This window comes from Megalobrama amblycephala, linkage group LG4, assembly GCF_018812025.1.
Source record: "Megalobrama amblycephala isolate DHTTF-2021 linkage group LG4, ASM1881202v1, whole genome shotgun sequence".
Classification (NCBI taxonomy): domain Eukaryota; kingdom Metazoa; phylum Chordata; class Actinopteri; order Cypriniformes; family Xenocyprididae; genus Megalobrama; species Megalobrama amblycephala.
Window position 1 is genome coordinate 56095760 of NC_063047.1, and position 22512 is coordinate 56118271.

Below are 22512 nucleotides of genomic sequence, written 5' to 3' on the forward strand. Positions count from 1 at the left end.
CTCAAAGGACTTTCTTTGACTTTCTTTAACTGGTATATTTGTAAAGTGGCCTAACTGTTGCAGGATGACAGATCCTTGGTGGATGCCAATCAGTAACCCTTTTTTTGATTAAGATCTTCTAAGTGAAAACTCACTAACTAAAACCAAAATGTTTTATTTCAGATTCATGCTAGATGAATATATACACTTCTTTCATAGAACATTTGTGTAAATCAGATGAGAAAGCAAAACAATCATAAATATCAATTACTTCTTGAAACACACATTATGCAAACAAAGGTAAAATTCTTTGAGTTCATTCTATCACGTCCCCGTATCTTGTGACTTTGGGATCTGCAGGTGTTGCAGGAGTTTGTGGTTCTTCCTCTAGGTGAATAATAAAGAAACAATGGTCAAATTCCTCCATCGTAAAGTCCAAACTACACCAAAACAAATGCAGACCGCAGTCTGTACAAAACAGAGGACAAAGGAGCCACAAAATTTACATTACAATGTACAGTCAGCCAGTCATTATCATAAAATACCCTGACAAGAAGCAGAGGGATCGTTTCACTCTGAAAAGGTTTATTTTGTGATGACAAGCTGACTCATCATATGGGTACATACATTCTTTTCTTATTGTGAAGAACATTTTAATGATCTAAAGAACCTTTTCCCACAGTGTCTGAATCTTTTGTGCAGTGGAAAAGTTCCATGAATGTGGAAGGTTCTTCATTCTGCCAAAAATGAACTTTTATTTTTAAGATTGTTCTAAATTAAATGAAAGACTGTTTTGATAAAAAAATAATCCACAAATTCTTTTGATAAATATAAATAGATCATCAGAGAATGAGAAAAAATAAATAATCTACTAATACTAGTGGAAAATTATCAAGCGACCCAGATAGACAAAACAAAAATATTACAAAAATAATTTATATACAATTATTTTTCTGCAATTCAATTTCCTTTTTATATAGCTTACATAGCCACAATGTAACACATCTCCCTTTGTCTCTTACCGATTAAAAATAAAAATGAGTTTTTAATAAAAATAAAAATAAAGAATAAGAATAAAAAGAAAGCTGCATCTGATTATGCAATGTTAGCCACTTGACAAAATAGTGTTTTTCTCTGAGGCATGGTGAAAACATGCAGTCGCGGAAATTCAAGAAAATGAGATTCAAACAATAAGACTAAATGTGTTGAGCTATATAACAATAATTAGTTTTCTGTCTATAAATGTAACCAAACAGTTGTTCCCTTGTTTAATAAAACATGTAATATATAAAAGTGTATGGTGTTTCCATGGTTTCTACAAAATAAAAAATCGAGGGTATGACGTCACTGATAGGCAACGCACGGACAAGGTCTGTGTCCCGGTTAAACATTCTTGGAAACATCTGAGATAAAGTACACAAGTCAACAAAACATATAACACTGTTCTAGTAGTTTTTGTATATTTTAATCCAAAAATCTTAAATAATATGCCTTTAAAAGGTTTTGTATACGGTACATTAAAATTAATACTGAAGTCTTCCAGTTTTGAGACGCAAGATGGCGCCAAATAGCTACTGTAACTTGAGTTGGTATAAAAAGAGAGCGATTGCAGGGACAAACAACTAAATACTTACTAGAAGAGTTTCTGTCAGGAACATTTCCTGTCTCAAGATATAACCACAAGTCTGAGCATTTCATGGTTTCCCAGCGAGTTACTGAATAGCTGAATACTGAGGAGGAAACTGTGAAGACCAAAGGAAAGAATAGCTTACATCACACAAATTATTTTCTTTATAACATTTTGAATTAAGTCTACAGACTATTTATGAAAAAAAGAGGAAAACCGTGTATTTCAGTTGTGCATCAGACTTACCAATAGATACTAGAAGGTTCCACTGAAGGGGATATGGGATTCTTTTCTGAAGTGCTCGCTGTGCAAAGAACAAACCCGTTGTGCCTTGTTGAGGGTAGTTACATTTTCACCCAAAGCCAAAGGATTAAAAAAAAAAAAAACAATCAAAGTTGGTTAATAAAATAGTTTTGTTTTTGTTTTTGTTTTTGTTTTTTTTCTCCACAGCTCCAAGACATAATGGGGTTGTCACACTCAGGTATGTTTTAAACAAGTAACTTTGTCTCAAAAGTTTCTCCTGAAAATCCTTATAAAAAATATAAAATAGTACAGTATGATACACTGTTGAGATCTCTTCTGAATCTCTAAAGACATGTAAGATTACAAGAGTTTTTTTTCTAAGTAGAAAAATCTGATACACAAAACTGATGTAAAGAAAGAGAAAAATCTCACCGCTGTGTAAATGAGAGATACTGAAAAGAGATCTCATTTGTCATTTACTTTCACAAACACAAATTGTTCAGACATAACCACTTCTTAATACGAATATGACACTAACCCAGTATGAAGCTTGCAGTGCCTTTCATAAAGGCGTAAGACTGACAGGCGGCATACTGCTGCAAACCCTGAGGACAGTGAAATATAATCACCATGGAATTATTAAGATGTAACCATAGGGAAGACTGGGGATAGTTGTCAAAGTTGCTATATATCAATAGTCTTTGATATAAAAGCCCAGAAGCATAAATGTGTTTTAAATGACAGTTTAAGACAGTTTTAATGAGATATCTGAGAGGGTTAGTTCACCCAAAAATGAAATTTCTGTCATTGAGTACTCACCCTCATGTCGTTCCAAACCCACAAATCCTTCGTTCATCTTCCAAACACAAATTAAGATATTTTTGATTAAATCCAAGAGGGTTTTTTTTTTATCTCCCATAGAAAGCAACAAAATTACCACATTCAAGGTCCAGAGAAGTAGTAAAGACATCTTAGTCCATGTGACTACAGTGGTTCAAACTTAATGATATGAAGCGATGAGAATACTTTTTGAGTACAGAACAAAAACAAAAATAACGACTACAAATTTTCCTCTTCCCTGTCAGTCTGTTGCACAGTTGATGCAGTGAACACAGTGTAGAGCTTCTGTGTTTACGTCCAAACGCTGGCTCAGTATTGGGCGGTGCTGTTCACGTGAGCACCACGACGCATCCGTGTGATGCTGACGCAGGAGCCGGCCCATACAAGGCTTGTTCGAGATGCATCGACACTGCGCAGACTGACCGCCGTATGACATCAAAGTACCGTGAGAGCATCACAACCTTCATAACATTAAAGGCGCTCTAAGCGATTTGACGCGTTTTTAGGCCCAATTTTTTTTTTGTCACATACCGCAAACATCTCCTCACTATGCGCTAGCTGCCTGTCCTCTGAACACACTGTAAAAACTCTGTAGTCGCCACAAGCTCCGAAAACTGCAATAAAAACAAACTGGTCCAGCCTGGACCACTTAACATAATAAACATGCTCCAGCCAATAACCGACAAGCAGCGTCAATACGCAAGCTACTTACATTTTAAATGCGCGTTCACGACTGTTTCAGGAAGCACGGAGGGGAGGGCCAGGAGGAGTAGGAGGGAGGGTCTAGCTAGCCTCTGTTTTGTTTGACAACACTTCGAACATCAACAGGAAGTTACTCCGCTCAGAATCGCTTAGAGCGCCTTTAAGGTTGAACCACTGTAGTCATGTTGACTATTTTAACGATGTCTTTACTACTTCTCTGGACCTTGAATAAGGTCATTTCGTTGCTTTCTATGGGAGATAAAAAACCTCTCGGATTTCATCAAAAATATCTTAATTTGTGTTCTGAAGATGAACGAAGGTCTTGCGGGTTAGGAACAACAGGAGGGTGAGTACTTGATGACAGAAATTTTGTTTTTGGGTGAACTAACCCTTTAAACAAGCGTTGTTTTTTGTGAATTTTCCAAAAACAACATATACATTCAGGCTGAGCCAGGAAGACTTGCTGTGTGTAGTTTGCATGTTCTGCCTGTGTCCGCGTGGATGTCCCCCCACAATCCAAAAACATGCATGTAGTTGTGAATATGTGTGTGTGTGTGTGTGTGTGTGTGTGTGTGTGTGTGTGTGTGTGTGTGTGTGTGTGTGTGTGTGTGTGAGTCCGAGCCATGTAATGGGGAGGGTTGAGGAAAGACCTGGCGAACTACCCCAGAACAATCGCCAAGAAAATTCATAGACAGTCTGGCATATGGCAAGAGACTGAATCACCAAGAGTGGGATACAACTGAAATGGTTTATGAATGATACATTAAGATAAATCAAATATATAATGAAGGTTGAATTGTGAAAGCAGAACAATGGTTATTTTTCAAAAATGTCAAAATGGTTGGGACAAGAAGTGTGTTTTGTAGGTTTACTATATACAGCTAGAAAGCCATTAAAGAGCCATACTACATTTTTAATGCAGCGAGTTTGTGGGCACTGGCTTTTTAAATTTTTTACTTACTAAAATGTATTCTTCTCAAATCGCTAAATTGTCAATGAACAGCTGGTTACCATTTTGTCGAATGAACTGTAAAATCGTTCCTAGGTAATAGAAATGATCAACAATTTCTTTCTTTTCATATGAGTCTATACATAAATTAATTAATTGATTAGATATTTACTGGAGTAAAAAGTGTGACAGCTAGCCCCAGACTACTCTATGAATGGTTAAAATGTAATATCAGTCAGGCAGCCCCAGGTGAAAAAAAAGTACACTTCTATAATGTACTTAAAGTGCTCTATTTTCACGCACTAATTTTGTACTTAATATACTAACAATTCTTCTTTAGTACTTCTTAAGATAATCGTAAGAACATCTAAGTGTGCTCAACTGTGCTATTTTGAGACAGCATGAAATATGAACTAAAATGTGCTTTTAATGTACTATTTCTGTGTTTAAAAAAAAGTATTTAGATACTACTTACATTTACATTTGAACCCATAGTGTACTACAAGTGGTAACTAAATATAATTTTTAAATACAGAAATAGTATATCAAAAGCACATTTTAGTTCATATTTCATGGTGTCTCAAAATAGCACAGTTGAGCACACTTAGATGTTCTTAAGATTATCTTAAGAAGTACTAAAGAAGAATTTTTAGTATATTAAGTACAAAATTAGTGGACGAAAATAGAGCACTTTAAGTACATTATAGAAGTGTACTTTTTTTCACCTGGGGCAGACTATGGTTATTCCATTAAACTCAAGTGTTAAAATACATACGCACCGGGTGCTTTGCTGCAACCGCATCATCAACTTTAGTGAGACCAAGGTTGACCATCGCGCTACAATTATGGACTGTAACCTCCAACCTGGTGTGACCACAGAGTGTATGACAGTTTCTTCAGCTTCCCTTGTTGTTGTGTAATTTCCGCATGTGCAGCGAAGAAAGTGTGAAAGGAGTAACAAGATACAGATTCTCTCGAGTCTCACAGTGACCTCTTATGGACTGGAGAGGTGCATTTGACGAATCAGCACGGAACACTTTAGCTATGTATCCATCCAAAGTTGCAAATTCAACTATTTAAAATATTTGCGAATAAAGCACTGTTTCCATCCAGTGACAAACTGGCGCTAAATATCACTGAGAAAATGGAAGTTACTTTAGTAGAAGCCACAATTTTGTATATAATAAATTACTTGCGCATCAGGGCAATAAACGCTGTCATGCTATCTTGCATTCAGATGCCTGCTGTTTCTGAACGCAATCGTGAGGCGCTTTTGGGATTCGGTATATTTCCTTCCCAGACTGGAACCACGTTAACGACATACTTTGCTCAGGCGTTACAGAATGACCAAAACACTATTTCAGATACTGTGCAACGAGATTTGTCCGATGGTTGGTCCAGGTAGTAGCTTATGCGCATGTTTTCATAGCTATCGCATAAACATTTATCCGACTCATTTGAGCGCATACTTTTTTATGCGCATTTGTAGAATGTATGCGTTTCCATCCAGCGTTTTTATGCAATATATCCCAAAAATGCGCACAAAAATAAGGGGACCAATAAAATGATAATCACAAACAATTATGTTTTATTTATTGAGAAGGAAACATATTAAATGTCTTAGAGGCAGGCTACTCCATTTGTTACGCGAGTTTGGTTTGTGATGGTACTTGGTATCGTCTTCCTCTTTGCTGACTTTGGACCTTCAAAACAGTTTTAATCCTGAAAAAAAAGTGTACTATGTAATAAATGTATTTCATTTTATTTAAAAAAATATTCTACAAAATATTCATAAACACGTGTGAATCTGTAAGAATATTCAGATGAACAACTGGTGAGCAGCAAAACAATAATTATAGCTCTCATGACATTAATGTACTGTATTAATAATTCCCATATTGCTAGATCTCAGTAGATTCTTAGAAGATTGTCCCATAGGATAGGTGTCATATTATTTTAGAAATTCTTTCAGCAATTCTGTACACAACCTTATTTTTTGACTAGTTAATTCATACCTGTCCCTTTGTGATCTGTTTTGATGTTGTTTTGTCCATTCCAGATTAGACCAACTAAACAAGACAGGCTGAAGCAGTCTCACATCCTCTGCTGGATTAAAAAGGAAATGATAGCTAGCATCAAATTAAGTGAAGATTTAGTGGTTTTATCTTAAGTCTATGAAAAAGTGTCAAGAAGACAAACTCACAGATTTGTTTGCTGATGCATGGGAGTTTCTCTCTGTCAATTGGAACTTTTCTGTTTGAGCTCCACTGCATGAGTCTGGCTGTAGGATATTTAGATATATCAGCACATCTGAATAAAGCTTTTTGCTTTTCAATTAAAAAAAAAAAATCACTGTACCTGGGCTGATCTTGGCCCTAAAGTGTGTGAGGTCCTCTGGAATGGATGACAAGGTCTGCATCTGGAATATGTACTCGGAATGTTCTCCGTTAGGAACCGTAAGATGGTCAGTAGAGCTCACAGGAAACACAACAGCTGGACCCGGTCTGTCACTCTTCAGCAGTATTTAAAACAAAACCTTACAGGGTTAGTTCACCCAAAAATGAAAATTCTGTCATTAATTACTCACCCTCATGTCGTTCCACACCCGTAAGACCTTTGTTTATTTATTTATTATTTATTTTTATTTTATTCTTTATTTGACAGGGACAAATGGACAGTAAAAAACTGCACCAGAATTAGCTAAAAATCTAAATTTCATCTGCTGTCCCTGGGCAGAAGTAAACTAGGACTAAAATACCAATATAAGAATATATACGCCTACAATAAGATCCCCCCAAAAGTACAAGACATACACAATAAAATACCCCCACAAATACAAAATATATGACACACAAACCCATCACTTAACAGTTTAAACTACAACAGGAAAAAAAAAAAAAAAAATCAACATTACATTATAGATTCAGTGATCAGAAACCTGACTCATCTTTAACCATTTTTTCAAATGTAATTTAAACTGCGCAAAACTAGTACACTGTCTAACATTAATTGGTAAATTAATCCAGTTATTAACAGCTCTTACAGAAAAAGCTGATTGACCAAAATCAGTTACTCTAAAATGTGCTTCACAGTCACCTCCAGAAGAAGTTCTTGTTTGTCTTATATTATCAGTACGTAAAGAGACCAATGCCTTTAGGGGTGAAGGTGCAAGATCATTGACGATTTTGTACGTCAAACAACAATTGTAAAACATAAAATTGTACTTTTCAGTTATAAGATGATATCTGTCAGATTTCTTATCAAACACTTTTATAGCATGTTTATATAAGATATGTAAAGGTCTAAAGGCCTGTACACACCGGGACGAATATCGCACGCGTTTATCGTCAGCGTTTTTCGAGACGTTTTTTGTGTTCACACCCAAGTGATTTTCACCGGCGATGCGCCGAGTGAAAGTGCAAATTCACTCCCTGACAGTATGTGGCACTTGTGCTTAACGGTAGTGCAAATAAACATATGATATTAATAAAGTTAAAGAAGATAAAAAAAAAAAAAAATGCATATATAAAAATGGCATACATACATACATATATATATAGTGCAAGTGAACGGTAGTGTAAATAAACATATTTATGAAACAGACATTCTCAACTATATTTCTTGAATGTAAAAGGGAAAAAAAGGAAAAATACAGAAATAATACACATCTGTGGCAGAGCACCCATAGTGTGCGTCTCAATCAGCTCTCTACTTCACTAGTCAGGGCACTGATCAGGGATTCAGCCACATTCATTTAACATGGTATACTGATACACGACCTAGGAAGCTAGGGAGCTGTTTGAGACGCAGGGATAGTTTGTAGGGATCTTCCTCGTCTACTTACTTTCTCTTCATCGTCTTGTGTGCTCGGCAAGACCGTTTTGTGCTTGAGCGCCACCAAGTCGTGTTTTACTGTAACTTCAGCAGCTCCAGGCACGTGAACAAAAGCGGCAATCTCATTGGTCGGCCAGTTTTTAACGCGGCGCGTCAAACCAAAAAAACGAACCCGAGGCGTTTTTTAAAAAATGACGCTTTAACGCCTCGCGTTTTTCGCGTCGGTGTGCACACTCACATTGGCGCCCGTTGTTTAGTCACGAGGCGTTAAACGTCGGCGAAAATCGCGTGCGATATTCGTCCTGGTGTGAACAGGCCTTAAGAGTAGATTTTCCTGCTTGTGACCATGAAGTTATACAATAAGAAAAGTGAGAAAAAAATCAAGGAATGCAAAAACACTCTTGCAGCTTCTGTTGTAAGTTGACTCCGTATAAATTTAAAATTTCTAAGTTGAGGTGTCACTGCGCAGACTATTTTTTTAATATGCTTTTCAAATGTTAAATCAGTGTCTAAGATAACTCCAAGATATTTAAAATCAGACACAATTTGTAATTTTTCACCATTAACTATTATATCTGGTAGGATCTCTTCCTTCTTTCTAATCTTAAAATAAATACAGGCAGTTTTCTGAACAATTAATGTTAGACAACACTGATTAAACCAGTCCAAGTTTTTAGTAATGACAACAGATCATTTTTGTGATACCTGTTCATTTGTTCTATCATGTACATAAATCACAGTGTCATCTGCTTACATTTGAATATATACGTCAGGACAAGCATCTGGGAGATCATTTAAATTCAAACTAAAAAGTAGGGGCCCTAATATAGACCCCTGAGGTACCCCTGTGCAACAATATCCCATAGAAGATATGTGTTTTAATCCGGGTACACTGATTCATTGATGTAACATGTTCATATTTGGAACACAAATTAAGATATTTTTTATAAAATCCGCAATGCCAGCAAGACAATAAAAACTTTCAATGCCCAGAAAGCCACTAAAGACGTATTTAAAACGTCTCGGTTACGTATGTAACCCTCGTTCCCTGAAGGAGGGAACAGAGACGTACGTCAGTAGTGACCGACGAATTGGGATATCGCTAGAGAGCCCCTATCAGCTTTGAGAGAACTAAAACAAGCCAATGAACATTGGCGTACGATATTTGCATAATGCGCACCGCCCACATCCGGGGGATATAAATAGGAAGTAGATGCAATCGCACTCTGTTTTTTGCTGAGGAGACAACTGGTGTCCGCACTGCAGCGAGGGTACAGAAACTGTGGCGACGGGACGTACGTCTCCGTTCCCTCCTTCAGGGAACGAGGGTTACATACGTAACCGAGACGTTCCCTTTCAGTCGGTCACGTTCGACGTACGTCAGTAGTGACAGACGAATTGGGATCCCAACTAAAACGCCACAGTTACGAAACCCCTTCCAGTGCCCAGCGAAAGCCCGGCCACCCGTCGCACCAATTGGGACAGTGAAGGGTGCGAGCTAACGCCGAGAGAGTCTACTGCTGTTCCGATCTACCCACTAAGTAAACTAGACTACACTGGGGAAGCGAACCCGAAGGCACGCTGCGGAGGCCACCAACTACCCTTGGGGAGGAATTTACGCGGAGAATACGTATGGACTGACGCTAGGACAGTACGCATACAAAGTCCCTGGAATGGCCCCACCTAAGTAGGGGGAGACTCATTTAACAAGAGACAGCAGAGTTAACTCTGCTCAGGGAAGACACGGGCTCAGCGTAGGGAGTTTGACCGTGGACGATACACCTATGGGACCACTCACGTGGAGGGGTCACAACACATGGAACCCCGCCAACAGACAACGTCAGGGACGGATGTTGGCCTGGCATCAGACACTCCGCAATGTCTGAGCCGAAGGGGGAGGCGGAAGAGCTCGACAGGGTTCGCCAACCGGGGAACACGACTGGAGTCAAAAATGCATGTATCCGGCCCAGGGGGCGGGAATGGCATTGCAAGCCGACACAAAAGAGCAGGTACAACGCGTCTACCGGCTAGTTGAAGCGAGTACACGGGAAGATACCGGCTCTACACGTAAGCTATAAAATCTAGCAAACGTGTTGGGTGTCGTCCAGCCCGCAGCTCTACAGATATCTGTCAGCGAGGCGCCTTGAGCCAGCGCCCAGGAAGAGGCCACTGCTCTAGTGGAGTGAGCTCTCAACCTGAACGGGCAAGGCATACCCTGGGAATCGTAAGCCAGGGCAATGGCATCCACTATCCAGTGGGCCATCCTCTGCTTGTAGACAGCCTTTCCCTTCTGCTGGCCTCCGTAACAGACAAAGAGCTGATCTGAGGTCCTAAAGCTTCGAGTTCTATCCACGTAAACATGCAGAGCGCGAACTGGACAGAGCGAAGCCAGGGCTGGGTCTGCCTCCTCCGAAGGCAGCGCTTGCAGGTTCACTACCTGATCTCTGAAGGGAGTGGTAGGAACCTTGGGCACATATCCGGGTCGGGGTCTCAAGATAACGTGAGAATCCCCAGGCCCGAATTCCAGGCACGATTCGTCGACCGAAAATGCGTGCAGATCCTCTACCCTCTTGAGCGAGGCCAATGCAACCAGGAGGACGGTCTTAAGGGACAGTTCTTTTAACTCAACTGACTGCAAAGGCTCGAAGGGATGACGCCGAAGAGATGTAAGAACTAAGGTGAGATCCCAAGAGGGTATGGAGGGAGGACGAGGAGGATTCAGTCTCCTTGCCCCCCTGAGGAACCTGACGATCAGATCGTGTCTCCCAAAGGACTTCCCATCAACTGCATCGTGATGTGCGGCAATAGCGGCAACATACACTTTGAGGGTGGAGGGAGACAGTCTTCGCTCCAGACCCTCTTGCAGGAAAGAGAGCACAGATCTGACCGAGCAAGATTGGGGGTCCTCTCGGTAGCTGTGCAAGAAGGCTCACTGGGGGAAATGCATATTTGCGAAGGCCCCGGGGCCAGCTGTGTGCCAGAGCATCCGTGCCGAGAGTACCTACGGTCAGGGAATAAAACCACTGGCAATGGGTCGTGTCCTGGGAGGCAAACAGATCTATCTGTGCCTCGCCAAAGAACTGCCAAATCAGCTGGACCACCTGGGGATGGAGTCTCCATTCGCCCGCATGTGGAGGCTGCCGTGAGAGCTCGTCGGCTGCACGGTTGAGCACACCTGGGACATGAATGGCACGAAGCGACCTCAGATGCTTCTGACTCCATAACAAGAGATGGCGGGCGAGTTGCGACATGCGACGGGAGCGTAGACCACCCTGATGGTTGATGTACACCACGGTCGCAATGCTGTCTGAGCGGACTAGAACGTGCTTGCCTGACAGCAGCTTCCTGAAGCAGCCCAGCGCAAGATGAACTGCCAGCAACTCGAGGCAACTGACATGCCAATGCAGCTGTGGTCCAGTCCACAGACCCGAAGCTGCATGCCCGTTGTACGTGGCACCCCAACCCATGGCAGAGGCATCTGTGTGAACCACAGCATGCCTGGACACCTGTTCGAGGGGGACACCAGCCCGCAGGAACGAGGGGTCTGACCATTGGGTGAGAGAGCGGCAGCAGTCCAGTGTCACTGGGACACGGAACGTACCGCGCTGCCACGTCCATCTCGGGACCCGGCCGTGAAGCCAGTGTTGAAGCGGCCTCATATGAAGCAATCCGATTGGCGTGACTGCGGCTGCGGATGCCAGCCTCTGAAAAAGTTTCAGTGGGGCCGCTGTCCTGCGCTTGAGCGAACTCAGGCAGTTCAACACTGACTGGACGCGCTCCTCGGTGAAGCGTGCAGTCTGGGCGACCGAGTCCAGTTCCACACCGAGATAAGAGATCCTCTGCCCGGGGGCGAGTTTGCTCTTGTCCCAGTTGACCTGAAGACCCAATCGGATGAGGTAAGCTAACACCAGATCCCTGTGTTCGCACAACTGCTCCCGCGAGCTGGCCAGAATAAGGCAGTCCTCAAGGTAGTTGAGAATACGAACGCCTTGTTCCTTGAGAGGAACAATGGCCGCCTCCGCAACCTTCGTAAAGACGCGGGGTGACAGGGCACGCCCGAAGGGCAGGACTTTGTACTGATAGGCTCGACCCTCGAACGCAAACCGTAGAAAGGGTCTGTGGCAAGGCAATATCGAGACATGAAAGTACGCGTCCTTCAGGTCTATCGCTGCAAACCAATCCTGGGGATGGATGCATTCAAAAATGCGTTTCTGCGTGAGCATCTTGAACGGCAGCCTGTGAAGGGACCGATTCAAGACTCGCAGATCCAGGATTGGTCGTAACCCACCTCCTTTCTTCGGTACAATGAAGTAGGGGCTGTAGAACCCTGACTTCATATCAGCTGGAGGGACTGGCTCGATTGCATCCTTCGCCAGGAGGACAGCAATCTCCACTCGGAGAACAGGTGCACTGTCCAGGCTCACCTGAGTGAAATGGACACCTCTGAACACCGGGGGACGCCGGGCGAACTGAATCGCATAGCCGAGTCTGATTGTGCGAATGAGCCAGCGGGACGGGCTGGGGAGCGCTAACCAGGCTTCCAGACACGAGCCAGCGGGACCAAAGGCACCACAGACGTACCGGGAGTGGGGCAGCGAGGCAGAGTACTGAGACTCGACTCGGACGGCACAGCGGCCCGAAGTGGAGTCTGACTCCGCCGAGTGGTAGTACGAATGGGAGACGGCACACATGGTGCGGCCTCGACCATCATACTGCCACCCACTGGCGATGTGAGAGGGGACTGTGGATAACGAGGCAGAACCTCGGACTCAGACAGCCGCGCCCTTTTGTGACCTGGAGGATTCAGAAACAGCTCTTTTTGTGAAAAAGTGGGTACCGCTGGACTCCGGAGAGCCAGCGGCGGGACAGACAACACAAATTCCTCCCGGCCCTCCTCCGGGAGTGGGAGAGATGATGGAATCCTCTCCCGAAGAGCTGAAACTTCCTCCTCCAGGTCGCCCGTCTCAGGATCGCGACTTCCTCGACCTCTTGCCACCTGGCTTGGCCTGAGCGGGCTGGGCGCTCCGTCCGCTGCCGGCTCCCTGCTGTTTGGCTGGTGGAGGCTGCTGCTTTGCCACTTTAGCTGGGGCGGAGGATGACACGGGCGGGCGCCCTCAGCGACGAGCAGGCTGAGGTTGCGCCACCGGCTGGGTGGAGGCAGCAGCTGGCCAGCCGGGCAAGACATGTTTGATGGCCTCAGCCTGCTTCTGGGCGGCGGAGAACTGTTGGGCGAAGCTCTCCACCGCGTCGCCGAAAAGGCCGGCCTGGGACACGGGGGAGTCCAGGAACCGATATTTATCGGTCTCCCTCATGTCAGCCAGGTTCAGCCACAAATGGCGCTGCTGGACTACAAGCGTAGCCATCGCTTGACCAACAGAGCGCTGTCAACTTAGTCGCCCGGAGAGCAACATGCAAGTATCTTCTGTTGCTTCCGGAAGGCAGTACTAAATGAAAAGCAATTATATTTCATTAAAATATGAAAAATTTGGACATCTTCATCCTGTTCAAAAGTTTTTACCCCCCAACTCTTAATGCATCGTGTTTCCTTCTGGAGCATCGGTGAATATTTGAACCTTTTTAATAGTTGTGTTTAAGTCCCTCAGTTGTCCGCAGTGTGATAAAATGGATCTGAAAATCATACAGTCACTGATGGAAAGGGTTCAAATATGCAAAAAATGCTTAAAACTGAAGAATCTGCAGGACCTGGAGGATTTTTCTAAAGCAAGGTCGGTGGCGGCACGTAGCTCCCCCAGCAACTGTTGATCAAGGCCACCCTGGGGCATCTCCGATAACGCTTTTGCCTGATAGACTTGCAAAAGGGCCATGGCATGCAGGGCGGAGGCGGCCTGCCCACAGGCTCTGTAAGCTTTTTTCCGTGAGGTTCGCGGAGAATTTACAGGCCCAGGACGGAAGGCGTGGTTCACCGCGCCAGCTGGAGGCCGTAGGACACAGCTGCATCTCTACAGACCTCTCGACTTGGGGGATCCCCGCATAACCTTTAGCCTCTCCGCTGTTCAGGGTGGTGAAGGCGGACGAGGGACCGGGTCTAGAGCGAACGCTATACGGCGTCCGCCAAGACTTAGTCACCTCATCGTGCACCTCCGGAAAGAAAGGCATCGGGGCGGGATGCTGAGGACCAGCGCGACCCGTCCCGAGGTACCAATCGTTGAGCCGAGAAGGACCGGGACACGGCGGAGAATTCCATGCGAGCCCGACCTTCTCGGCCACCTGGGAAAGCACAGCCGTCAACTCAGAATCCGACTCGACAAAGGCTGCAGCCCCGTGGGGCGGCAGCGCGGCCGAGTCTTCCTCTCCCGAGGACTCTTTCTCACCTTCCGATGCCGTGATCGACATCTGATCTTCTGCAGGTGCACCAAAGGACAGCACCGGACGCTCCGAAGAGGGCCCAGCACGGCACGGTGGTAACACCACGGGCTGCGGTGCTGAAGAGATGGCCGGGGCCCGCGGAGCAACGCTCGGCGGGGAAGCCCGAACCGTGATCCTCAAGTCACCCTGCCTACACGCCGGCGAACCGTCATTCCGACCGGATCCAGAAAAAACGGCCCCACGGGGCATAGGAGAGGGGACCCCCGCTCCCTGAGAACCAAGGAACGAGAGTCTCGACCTCAGCACCGCGATAGTCATGTTCCCACAATAAGAACATGAACCATCTACAAACGCTGCTTCAGCGTGCTGAACGCCCAAACACGTGATGCAGCGATTGTGCCCATCAGCAGGGACCAGGGAACGACCACATCCAGTAGCGCACAGACGAAATGACATCTTTGAAAGATGCAGGGTTCATCTGTGAAGTCTCTTTCAGAAGGGGAAATTTCAGCTCTTTTATGTCGAGACACACAGGGAGTGTCACGAGTGTGTAAACACACAGGAGTACCGGCCCAAATCGCACACCCACACAAAAGGGATTTACAGCGGAACGCTGTATAAACAGCAGAAGTTCTGCCCGGCTCCAGCTCGCGACCTCGCTGCAGTGTCGTAGCTCCAACATGAAGGCTGAGTCTTCTTAGAGGCTTGTGTTTTCACTCAGCTGTAGGACACCAACAGTATGGCTCCGAAGCGAAAGACAGAGTGCGATTGCATCTACTTCCTATTTATATCCCCCGGATGTGGGCGTTGCGCATTATGCAAATATCGCACGCCAATGTTCATTGGCTTGTTTTAGTTCTCTCGAAGCTGATAGGGGCTCTCTAGCGATATCCCAATTTGTCGGTCACTACTGACGTACGTCGAACGTGACCGACTGAAAGGGAACAGCTCGTGTGACAACAGTGGTTCAACCTTAATGTTATGAAGTGACGAGAATACTTTTTGTGTGGCAAAAAAACAAAATAACTTTATTCAACAATATCTAGTGATGGGCGATTTCAAAACACCACTTCATGAAGCTTCGAAGCTTTACAAATCTTTTGTTTCAAATCAGTGGTTCAGGGCACGTATCAAACTGCCAAAGTCACATGATTTCAGTAAAACAAGGCTTCGTTACGTGATAAGTGTTTCGAAATTTCAATGGTTCACGACTGGGGGCATGACTTTGGCAGTTTGATATGCGCTCCGAACCACTGATTCGAAACAAAAGATTTGTAAAGCTTTGAAGCTTCATGAAGCAGTGTTTTGAAATCGCCCATCACTAGATATTGTTGAATAAAGTCATTATTTTGTTTTTTTGGCACACAAAAGTATTCTCGTCGCTTCATAACATTAAGGTTGAACCATTGTATTCGCATGAACCGTTTTAAATACGTCTTTAGTAGCTTTCTGGGCATTGAAAGTGTTTGTTGTCTTGCTGGCAATGCAGGCCTCACTGAGCCATCGGATTTTATGAAAAATATCTTAATTTGTGTTCCAAAGATGAACGAAGGTCTTACGGGTGTGGAATGACATAAAGGTGAGTAATTCATGACAGAATTTTCATTTTTGGGTGAACTAACCCTTTAACACCACCCAAACCATTTTTGTATTAATATTACATCAAGGCAACAAATGTTCCCTGGTTGGGAATCACTGATCTACAAGGTTTAGGATAAACATATAGTTACTGTATAACAATACCTTAGATGTGTAACTGGAAGATTGGATTTCCTTTGGACTATGTATCTGGACTGATGATTGCCTTTCAAACACAACCAAGAAAAGGAAATAAAGGGAAAGAATGATTAAACCATTTCAATATAACAATCACCCATGAGAATAGCAACTGATACAACATCAAAAACAATTACAATAGCTGCTTCTCCACCTTTGTCTGTCTTTTCGAAGGTCAGTGGCTCTGTGTTGGACCATAGTGGGGTGGACTTTAGACTTTAATGTAGCTGGTGAATTTGTGTCATTCTTTTTGACCTCACTCATCACTTGGATACTTGAAGGAGTGGAGCGTTTTGAAGCAGTCTGATGGATAGGAGAAAGCATATATCTGAAGAGAATGGCACAGAAAAAAAACAATTAGAATTGCAATTACAATAAAATAATACAACAAATGTCATAATTTTGACAATTTTTACACTAATATTCCATTAATTGTAGAAAAATATTTAACTATTTTATTAACGGTAGTCCATCCAAAAATTTTAATTCCATCATCATTTATTCACCCTCTATTCATTCCAAATCTATATGACTTACTGTCTTCTTTGGAACATGAAAGAAGATATTTTGAAGAATGTCGGTAACCAATCAGTTTCGGTTCCCATTGACTTCCAATGTATTTTTTGTCCATACTATGGAAGTATGGCAAAAAAATAAATACATACAGGTTTGGCACAACATGAGGATGAATAAATTAAGACAGGATTTTCATTTTTAATGTTGACTGCATTTTAATTATGAAACTCAATCATCCAGTTTATTTTGCTTTATGGCAAATATAGTTTTGACAATAACTACAAGCTGACATTTAATCCCAAGCTACTCTGTAACAATTTAGACAACATCTACAACCTATTCTGACCTAATTTTGCTTTTTGTAATGTTATATCTTTAATCCTTATAAAATCTACTGTATCATATTTGATATGCAAAATTCTAAGGCCTCTAAATGAAAAACCTACACAATCTACAGCATGCCTTCTGTTGTCTGATTTCATACTTTTTTAGTTGTAAAAGGCCTTTTAAGTACAGTTGTAAGAAAAAGTATGTGAACCACTTGCAGAATCTGTGAAAAATTCTAACAAAATAAGAGAGATCATAAAAAATGCATGTTATTTTTTGTTTAGTACTATCCTGAGTAAGATATTTTACATAAAAGATGTTTACATATAGTCCACAAGAAGAAGAAAAAAGCTGAATTTATTCAAATGGCCCCATTCAAAAGTATGTGAACCATTGGTTCTTAATACTGTGTGTGGTTACCTGGATGATCTATGACTGTTTTTTGTTTTGTGATGGTTGTTCATGAGTCCCTTGTTTATTCTGAGCAGTTAAACTGAGATCTGTTCTTCAGAAAAATCCTCTGGGTCCTGCAGATTCTTCAGTTTTTAAGCATTTTTTCCAGCAGTGACTATGCAGTGACCCTTTCCAGCAGTGACTATGATTTTCAGATCCATTTTATCACACTGAGGACAACTGAGGGACTCAAACACAACTATTAAAAAAGGTTAAAAAAGGTTCTATTAAACTATTAAAAAAGGTTAAAACATTCACTGATGCTCCAGAAGGAAACAAAATGCATTAAGAGTTGGGGGGTGAAAAATTTTGAATTTGAATATCAAGGTAAATTGTACTTATCTTTTCTTCTGGGAAACATGCAAGTATCTTCTGTTGCTTCCGGAAGGCAGTACTAAATGAAAAGCAATGATATTTCATTAAAATATGAAAAATTTGGACATCTTCATCCTGTTCAAAAGTTTTTACCCCCCCCCCCCCCCCAACTCTTAATGCATCGTGTTTCCTTCTGGATCATCGGTGAATATTTGAACCTTTTTAATAGTTGTGTTTAAGTCCCTCAGTTGTCCTCAGTGTGATAAAATGGATCTGAAAATCATACAGTCACTGATGGAAAGGGTTCAAATATGCAAAAAATGCTTAAAACTGAAGAATCTGCAGGACCTGGAGGATTTTTCTGAAGAACAGAGCTAAGTTTAACTGCTCAGAACAAACAAGAGACTCATGAACAACCATCACAAAACAAAAAAACAGTCATAGATCATCCAGGTAACCACAAACAGTATTAAGAACCAATGGTTCACATACTTTTGACTTTTGAATGGGGCCATTTGAATAAATTCAGCTTCTTTTTTTTTTTGTGGACTATATGTAAACATATTTTTTGTAAAATATCTTACTCAGGACAGTACTAAACAAAAAATAACATGCATTTTGTATGATCTCTCTTATTTTGTTAAAATTTTTCACATTTTCACTGATTCTGCAAGTGGTTCACATACTTACAACTGCATATATCTGAAAATGTCCACTTTAAGGTTGTGGTACAGATGTCTTTTTGCTGTGAAATCTTTACTGATTTTTATAAAATAAACATTGGAAAAACTTTTATATTACTAATATTTAAAGATTGCTGGATTTAAGCAATTTAGGTTTAATTGGTTATTCATACATCACATGTTAAAATGTATCAAATATGATCATCAGGCTTTTAAGGAATGTTTATTCGTACGTCACTCAATCATCATAGTATTGTATTGCATTATTTGTTTTGCCCCCACACTGAAAACAAGAGTTTTTTATCATAAAACTAAGCATTTAAATGTCATATTATTGGAAGATATAGAGTGACGACTGATATTTATATGCATTTTATCTAAGTAGTCTGTTATACTTTTATAAACCTTTATCTTACTTTTTGGCTGTATAAATATCAGCAACTGCTCCAAATTCCATATTTATACTATAAATAAAATTGAGGTGTTTTTTTCCTCCTCAAGTATGAGCTCCATGTGATTCTCCTATATCATACTGATGTATCAAATATAATACTCAACAAATACTTACATATATTTTTTTGTGTTCACTAAACTGTTCCATTTAAAAAAAAAAAAGATTTTTTCAGACTATTATTTCATAGATCAGGCTTTACAGGGTTAATTTGGTTTTGTGCAAACCTCATATAAAATAAATGTGAAATAAAGCAGTTTATAATATTTAATTCGACCTCTTGAGATGGACAAACACTATTTAAGCTATTTAAGTTTAAGCCCCTCTTTTCAATTAACTTGGTTAAAAAAATTAAAGATAGAGATTTAAATAATTAAATGATTATAGATGAAATAATTAATTAACTTTTGACAGTATGATTAATATATTAACAGCTGACATGTATTTTGCATTAAATTAGTTGCTTCTTTTAGGGAAAACATTAAATCTCACATAACTTTCACAGCCCTAATCATGAAGTATTCAAAATTAGGAAAATAGTATTATCTTAGCCCTTTTGTGATGTTATGGTTTTCTTCCTAATTCACCTGCTTGAGTGCAGGTATTCATCCCGTGCTGTCTTCTTTGTGACCGGACTACTCTGGCAGCGCCCTCTGGAGGTAATGGCTGTCACAGTGCAGGTGTATGCTGTGTTGGCAGACAGGCGGCGAGCAGTGTATGCCCTCTCTGTACCCATGTACACCACACACCCATTCATATTTAGCTCGTATTTGAAGAGTCTCCCCAAAGGAGCAACTGGAACTCCCCAGTTTATCTGCAGTTCGTGCCGTCCCAGGACAACTACAGTCAGAGCAGAAGGAGCATGATCCTGATCGTCTGCTGTTCTCACCTCAGTTACTGCTCTAGGACTCTCTGCGTCCCCTTGACCGAGTGAACTCACACTTAGTTTATAGGAGGTAGCAGGAGATAAACCATTCACTGTAGCCCTGTTAGTCAAAATACAATTACACTGCAGTAACATTGCAAGACTATATTGATTATTACAGTAAAATAAACAAAACCATCATGCAGCACACAAGTTTTTTGAACATCATTTTGTTATAAAATAAACAATGCAAATTAAAGGTGAAGTGTGTGATTTAAATGTAAAAAACATAGAAAAAAAACAAACTCATTTTAATTCCATAATATGGGGTCTTTAGGAGTAAAACATCATATGTAGGATAAAATGTCAACAAGAAAAATGGGTAAAACGTGGTATTATCCTCTGTGAATTGATTTGTGACACACATGAATTGACACACTTCACCTTTAACATGTTATAATGAAAGACTAGTCTGACCCACCCCAGTAGAGTAGTGGTCTTCACCAGTGTGTCATTACAGTAGATCTGGTATGATTTGGGTTTGACTCTTCCTTCTGGCTCTATCCAGCAAAGGCGTACATGTGTAGCTGTAGAGCCAATCACACAGAGCTCTCGTGGAGGTTTAAGTCTAAAGCCCAGTTGCTCAGGAGTAATAACAACAGGTTCACTGAAAGGACTAATGTCACCATCAGGTGTAGACAGGTTGAGCAGTAGGGAGAGGGGCTCCATAGATTGGTGGGGAGAAACAGGTAAGGTCACCTGACACAACAGGCCTTGGTACAGCATTACATCTCTGTCAAAGAGACTATGGAAACCCAAAGAAAAAATAATCACATTAAAATAGGTGGATGTAAAATTATTAAAGATGCACAAGTAACCCAACCGATTTAAGAAACTACCTGCTGGAAGATGAGTGATGAGCTATTTTGCAAACATTGTGTTTATCATACATAAACAGCATTTTTTGTTTATATGAAAGAACAGTTGTGCTAATAGTTTGAAGATGGCCAAACTCACTCGCAAATTACATTCAGTCATCTGTCTAGCTAGTTAATAATTATGTCATCATAAAAACGCAATTACAATGCCTAATATGACTGGAGTTACAGATAGCAGTCAATAAGGCAATAGCAACATTAGCAAATTGTTTTTTTGTTGAGACACGACAACTTAGTGGAGCTTCCTGAGCTTCAGACACAGAAGATAAAGTCCTGCCTCATCCAGTGTTGCCAACTAATTTTCAGGGGAAGTTGTTAAAGGTGGGTCAATTTGTTGCTAAATGTTGCTAAATAACATTGTGATGTCATTGCGTGATGACGTAATTGCGTAGGGGAAAGTGGGGTGAGTTGTGCCAGTTTTTACTCAAAGTGACTTTAAAGTGAGGTCATGGCAGTAATGCCTTCAACTTATGAATGTACATATATTTCAGGATGTGGTGCATCCCTGAGAACCATAACTTTTGATCTGAAATAAATTGTTTCAGAAATATAGCTTTTGGGAAAAAAGTTGTCTTGTGGCACAACTTGCCCCTGGTGGGGGGTAAGTTGTGCCTTTGGGAAGAATACGTTGGGGTAAATTGTGCCAGTCATTTCTGAAGTAAAACAGAACATTTTAATGTTTAATGTCAACACAAAATTACTCATTTAAGGTTTATTTAGATATTGTCACCCTATTAAACTGTTGAAAAGTCATATTTTGTAGTTGTTGGGAAAACACAAAAAACTTAAATAGACAATATATGATATCTGTGAATCATTTCAGGCAAAAAGGCCTTGGCAACAGATGCAATAGATAGATATAAGTATACACTGCGTTCCAAATTATTATGCAAGTTACATATCAGTAAGATTTCAGTAGAATAAACATTCAGATTTTAGTTTTTCTAAGAAAATGTTTGTTTGTTTATCCATGTCTTTTTAGATAACTGGTATCAATCTCAGACAAAATAATTTGCCAGGTCTATGGAAATCCTACTTAAAGGTTGTTCCACATTATTAAGCAAGCCACAGTTCTCATGCAATATGGAGAGGAAGAAAGATCTTTCTGAAGATGAAAATACCTGTTTTCAGCTCAACACTGGCTTGTTTTATAGCCACCCTTTTAATATACTTAATTTTTTTGACAGGAACTTTCATTAATAAGCCTTTATCTGACTGAGTTCTGCTGTGCTCTAAATCACTCACAAATCTTATGATAATTTGATAATCTCCATTCAGTTTCACAAAATATTAGTTGTTTTCATGCCTTTTGCACAACATTGCACCATTTCATGCTTTTCATCTTCAGAAAGTGTGTTTTATAAGTGCGTGGCATGATGGGTTTTGGTCTAAAATCAAGAATGTCACATAGTTTAACTGCTAAAATGTAAGAGTACAATGTACAATTAAAATTAATAATATGTTGAAAATAATCATAAGTGGGGGTTACTGGCACAACTTAACCCAGGCCCTTTGGCACAAATCACCCCAGACCCACAAGTTTGAAAAGCTAGCATGATCTAGCAGTTAAGAGCTAACATCATGCTAACTGTATAGACTCATTGTGTAGCCTGCTAAAGCACGAAAACATGTGTGAAATGTTTTCAAACTTGTCTATAATTGTTCAGACACTACAATCAAAAAACCT

General features: G+C 41.2%; 2 protein-coding genes across 3 annotated transcripts in view; both read right to left on the reverse strand.

Moving 5' to 3' along the window:
- Window positions 1-138: 138 nt before the first annotated feature.
- On the reverse strand, window positions 139-5257 carry tmem141 (transmembrane protein 141). The gene is made up of 5 exons (XM_048190154.1): window positions 5120-5257; window positions 2388-2454; window positions 1853-1936; window positions 1614-1721; window positions 139-366 (listed from the first exon to the last, which is right to left on the reverse strand). Exons 1-5 carry the CDS (start codon window positions 5171-5173, stop codon window positions 296-298), a joined length of 384 nt encoding a protein of 127 aa, XP_048046111.1. The 5' UTR covers window positions 5174-5257; the 3' UTR covers window positions 139-295.
- A 659-nt stretch (window positions 5258-5916) lies between these two features.
- LOC125267985 overlaps window positions 5917-22512 on the reverse strand; it is a 55543-nt gene continuing 38947 nt past the window's right edge. Inside the window, exons 9-16 of one of the 2 annotated variants that reach the window (XM_048190101.1) lie at window positions 20369-20692; window positions 19610-20008; window positions 16432-16605; window positions 16245-16305; window positions 6699-6852; window positions 6544-6617; window positions 6356-6443; window positions 5917-6062 (exon numbers count right to left, since the gene is read on the reverse strand). In XM_048190101.1, coding sequence (XP_048046058.1) covers window positions 6435-6443; window positions 6544-6617; window positions 6699-6852; window positions 16245-16305; window positions 16432-16605; window positions 19610-20008; window positions 20369-20692 — 1195 coding nt within the window. In that variant the 3' untranslated portion in view covers window positions 5917-6062; window positions 6356-6434. Of the gene's footprint in view, window positions 6063-6355; window positions 6447-6543; window positions 6618-6698; window positions 6853-16244; window positions 16306-16431; window positions 16606-19609; window positions 20009-20368; window positions 20693-22512 lie in introns of both variants that reach the window. The other variant, XM_048190100.1, reaches the window with a different exon arrangement.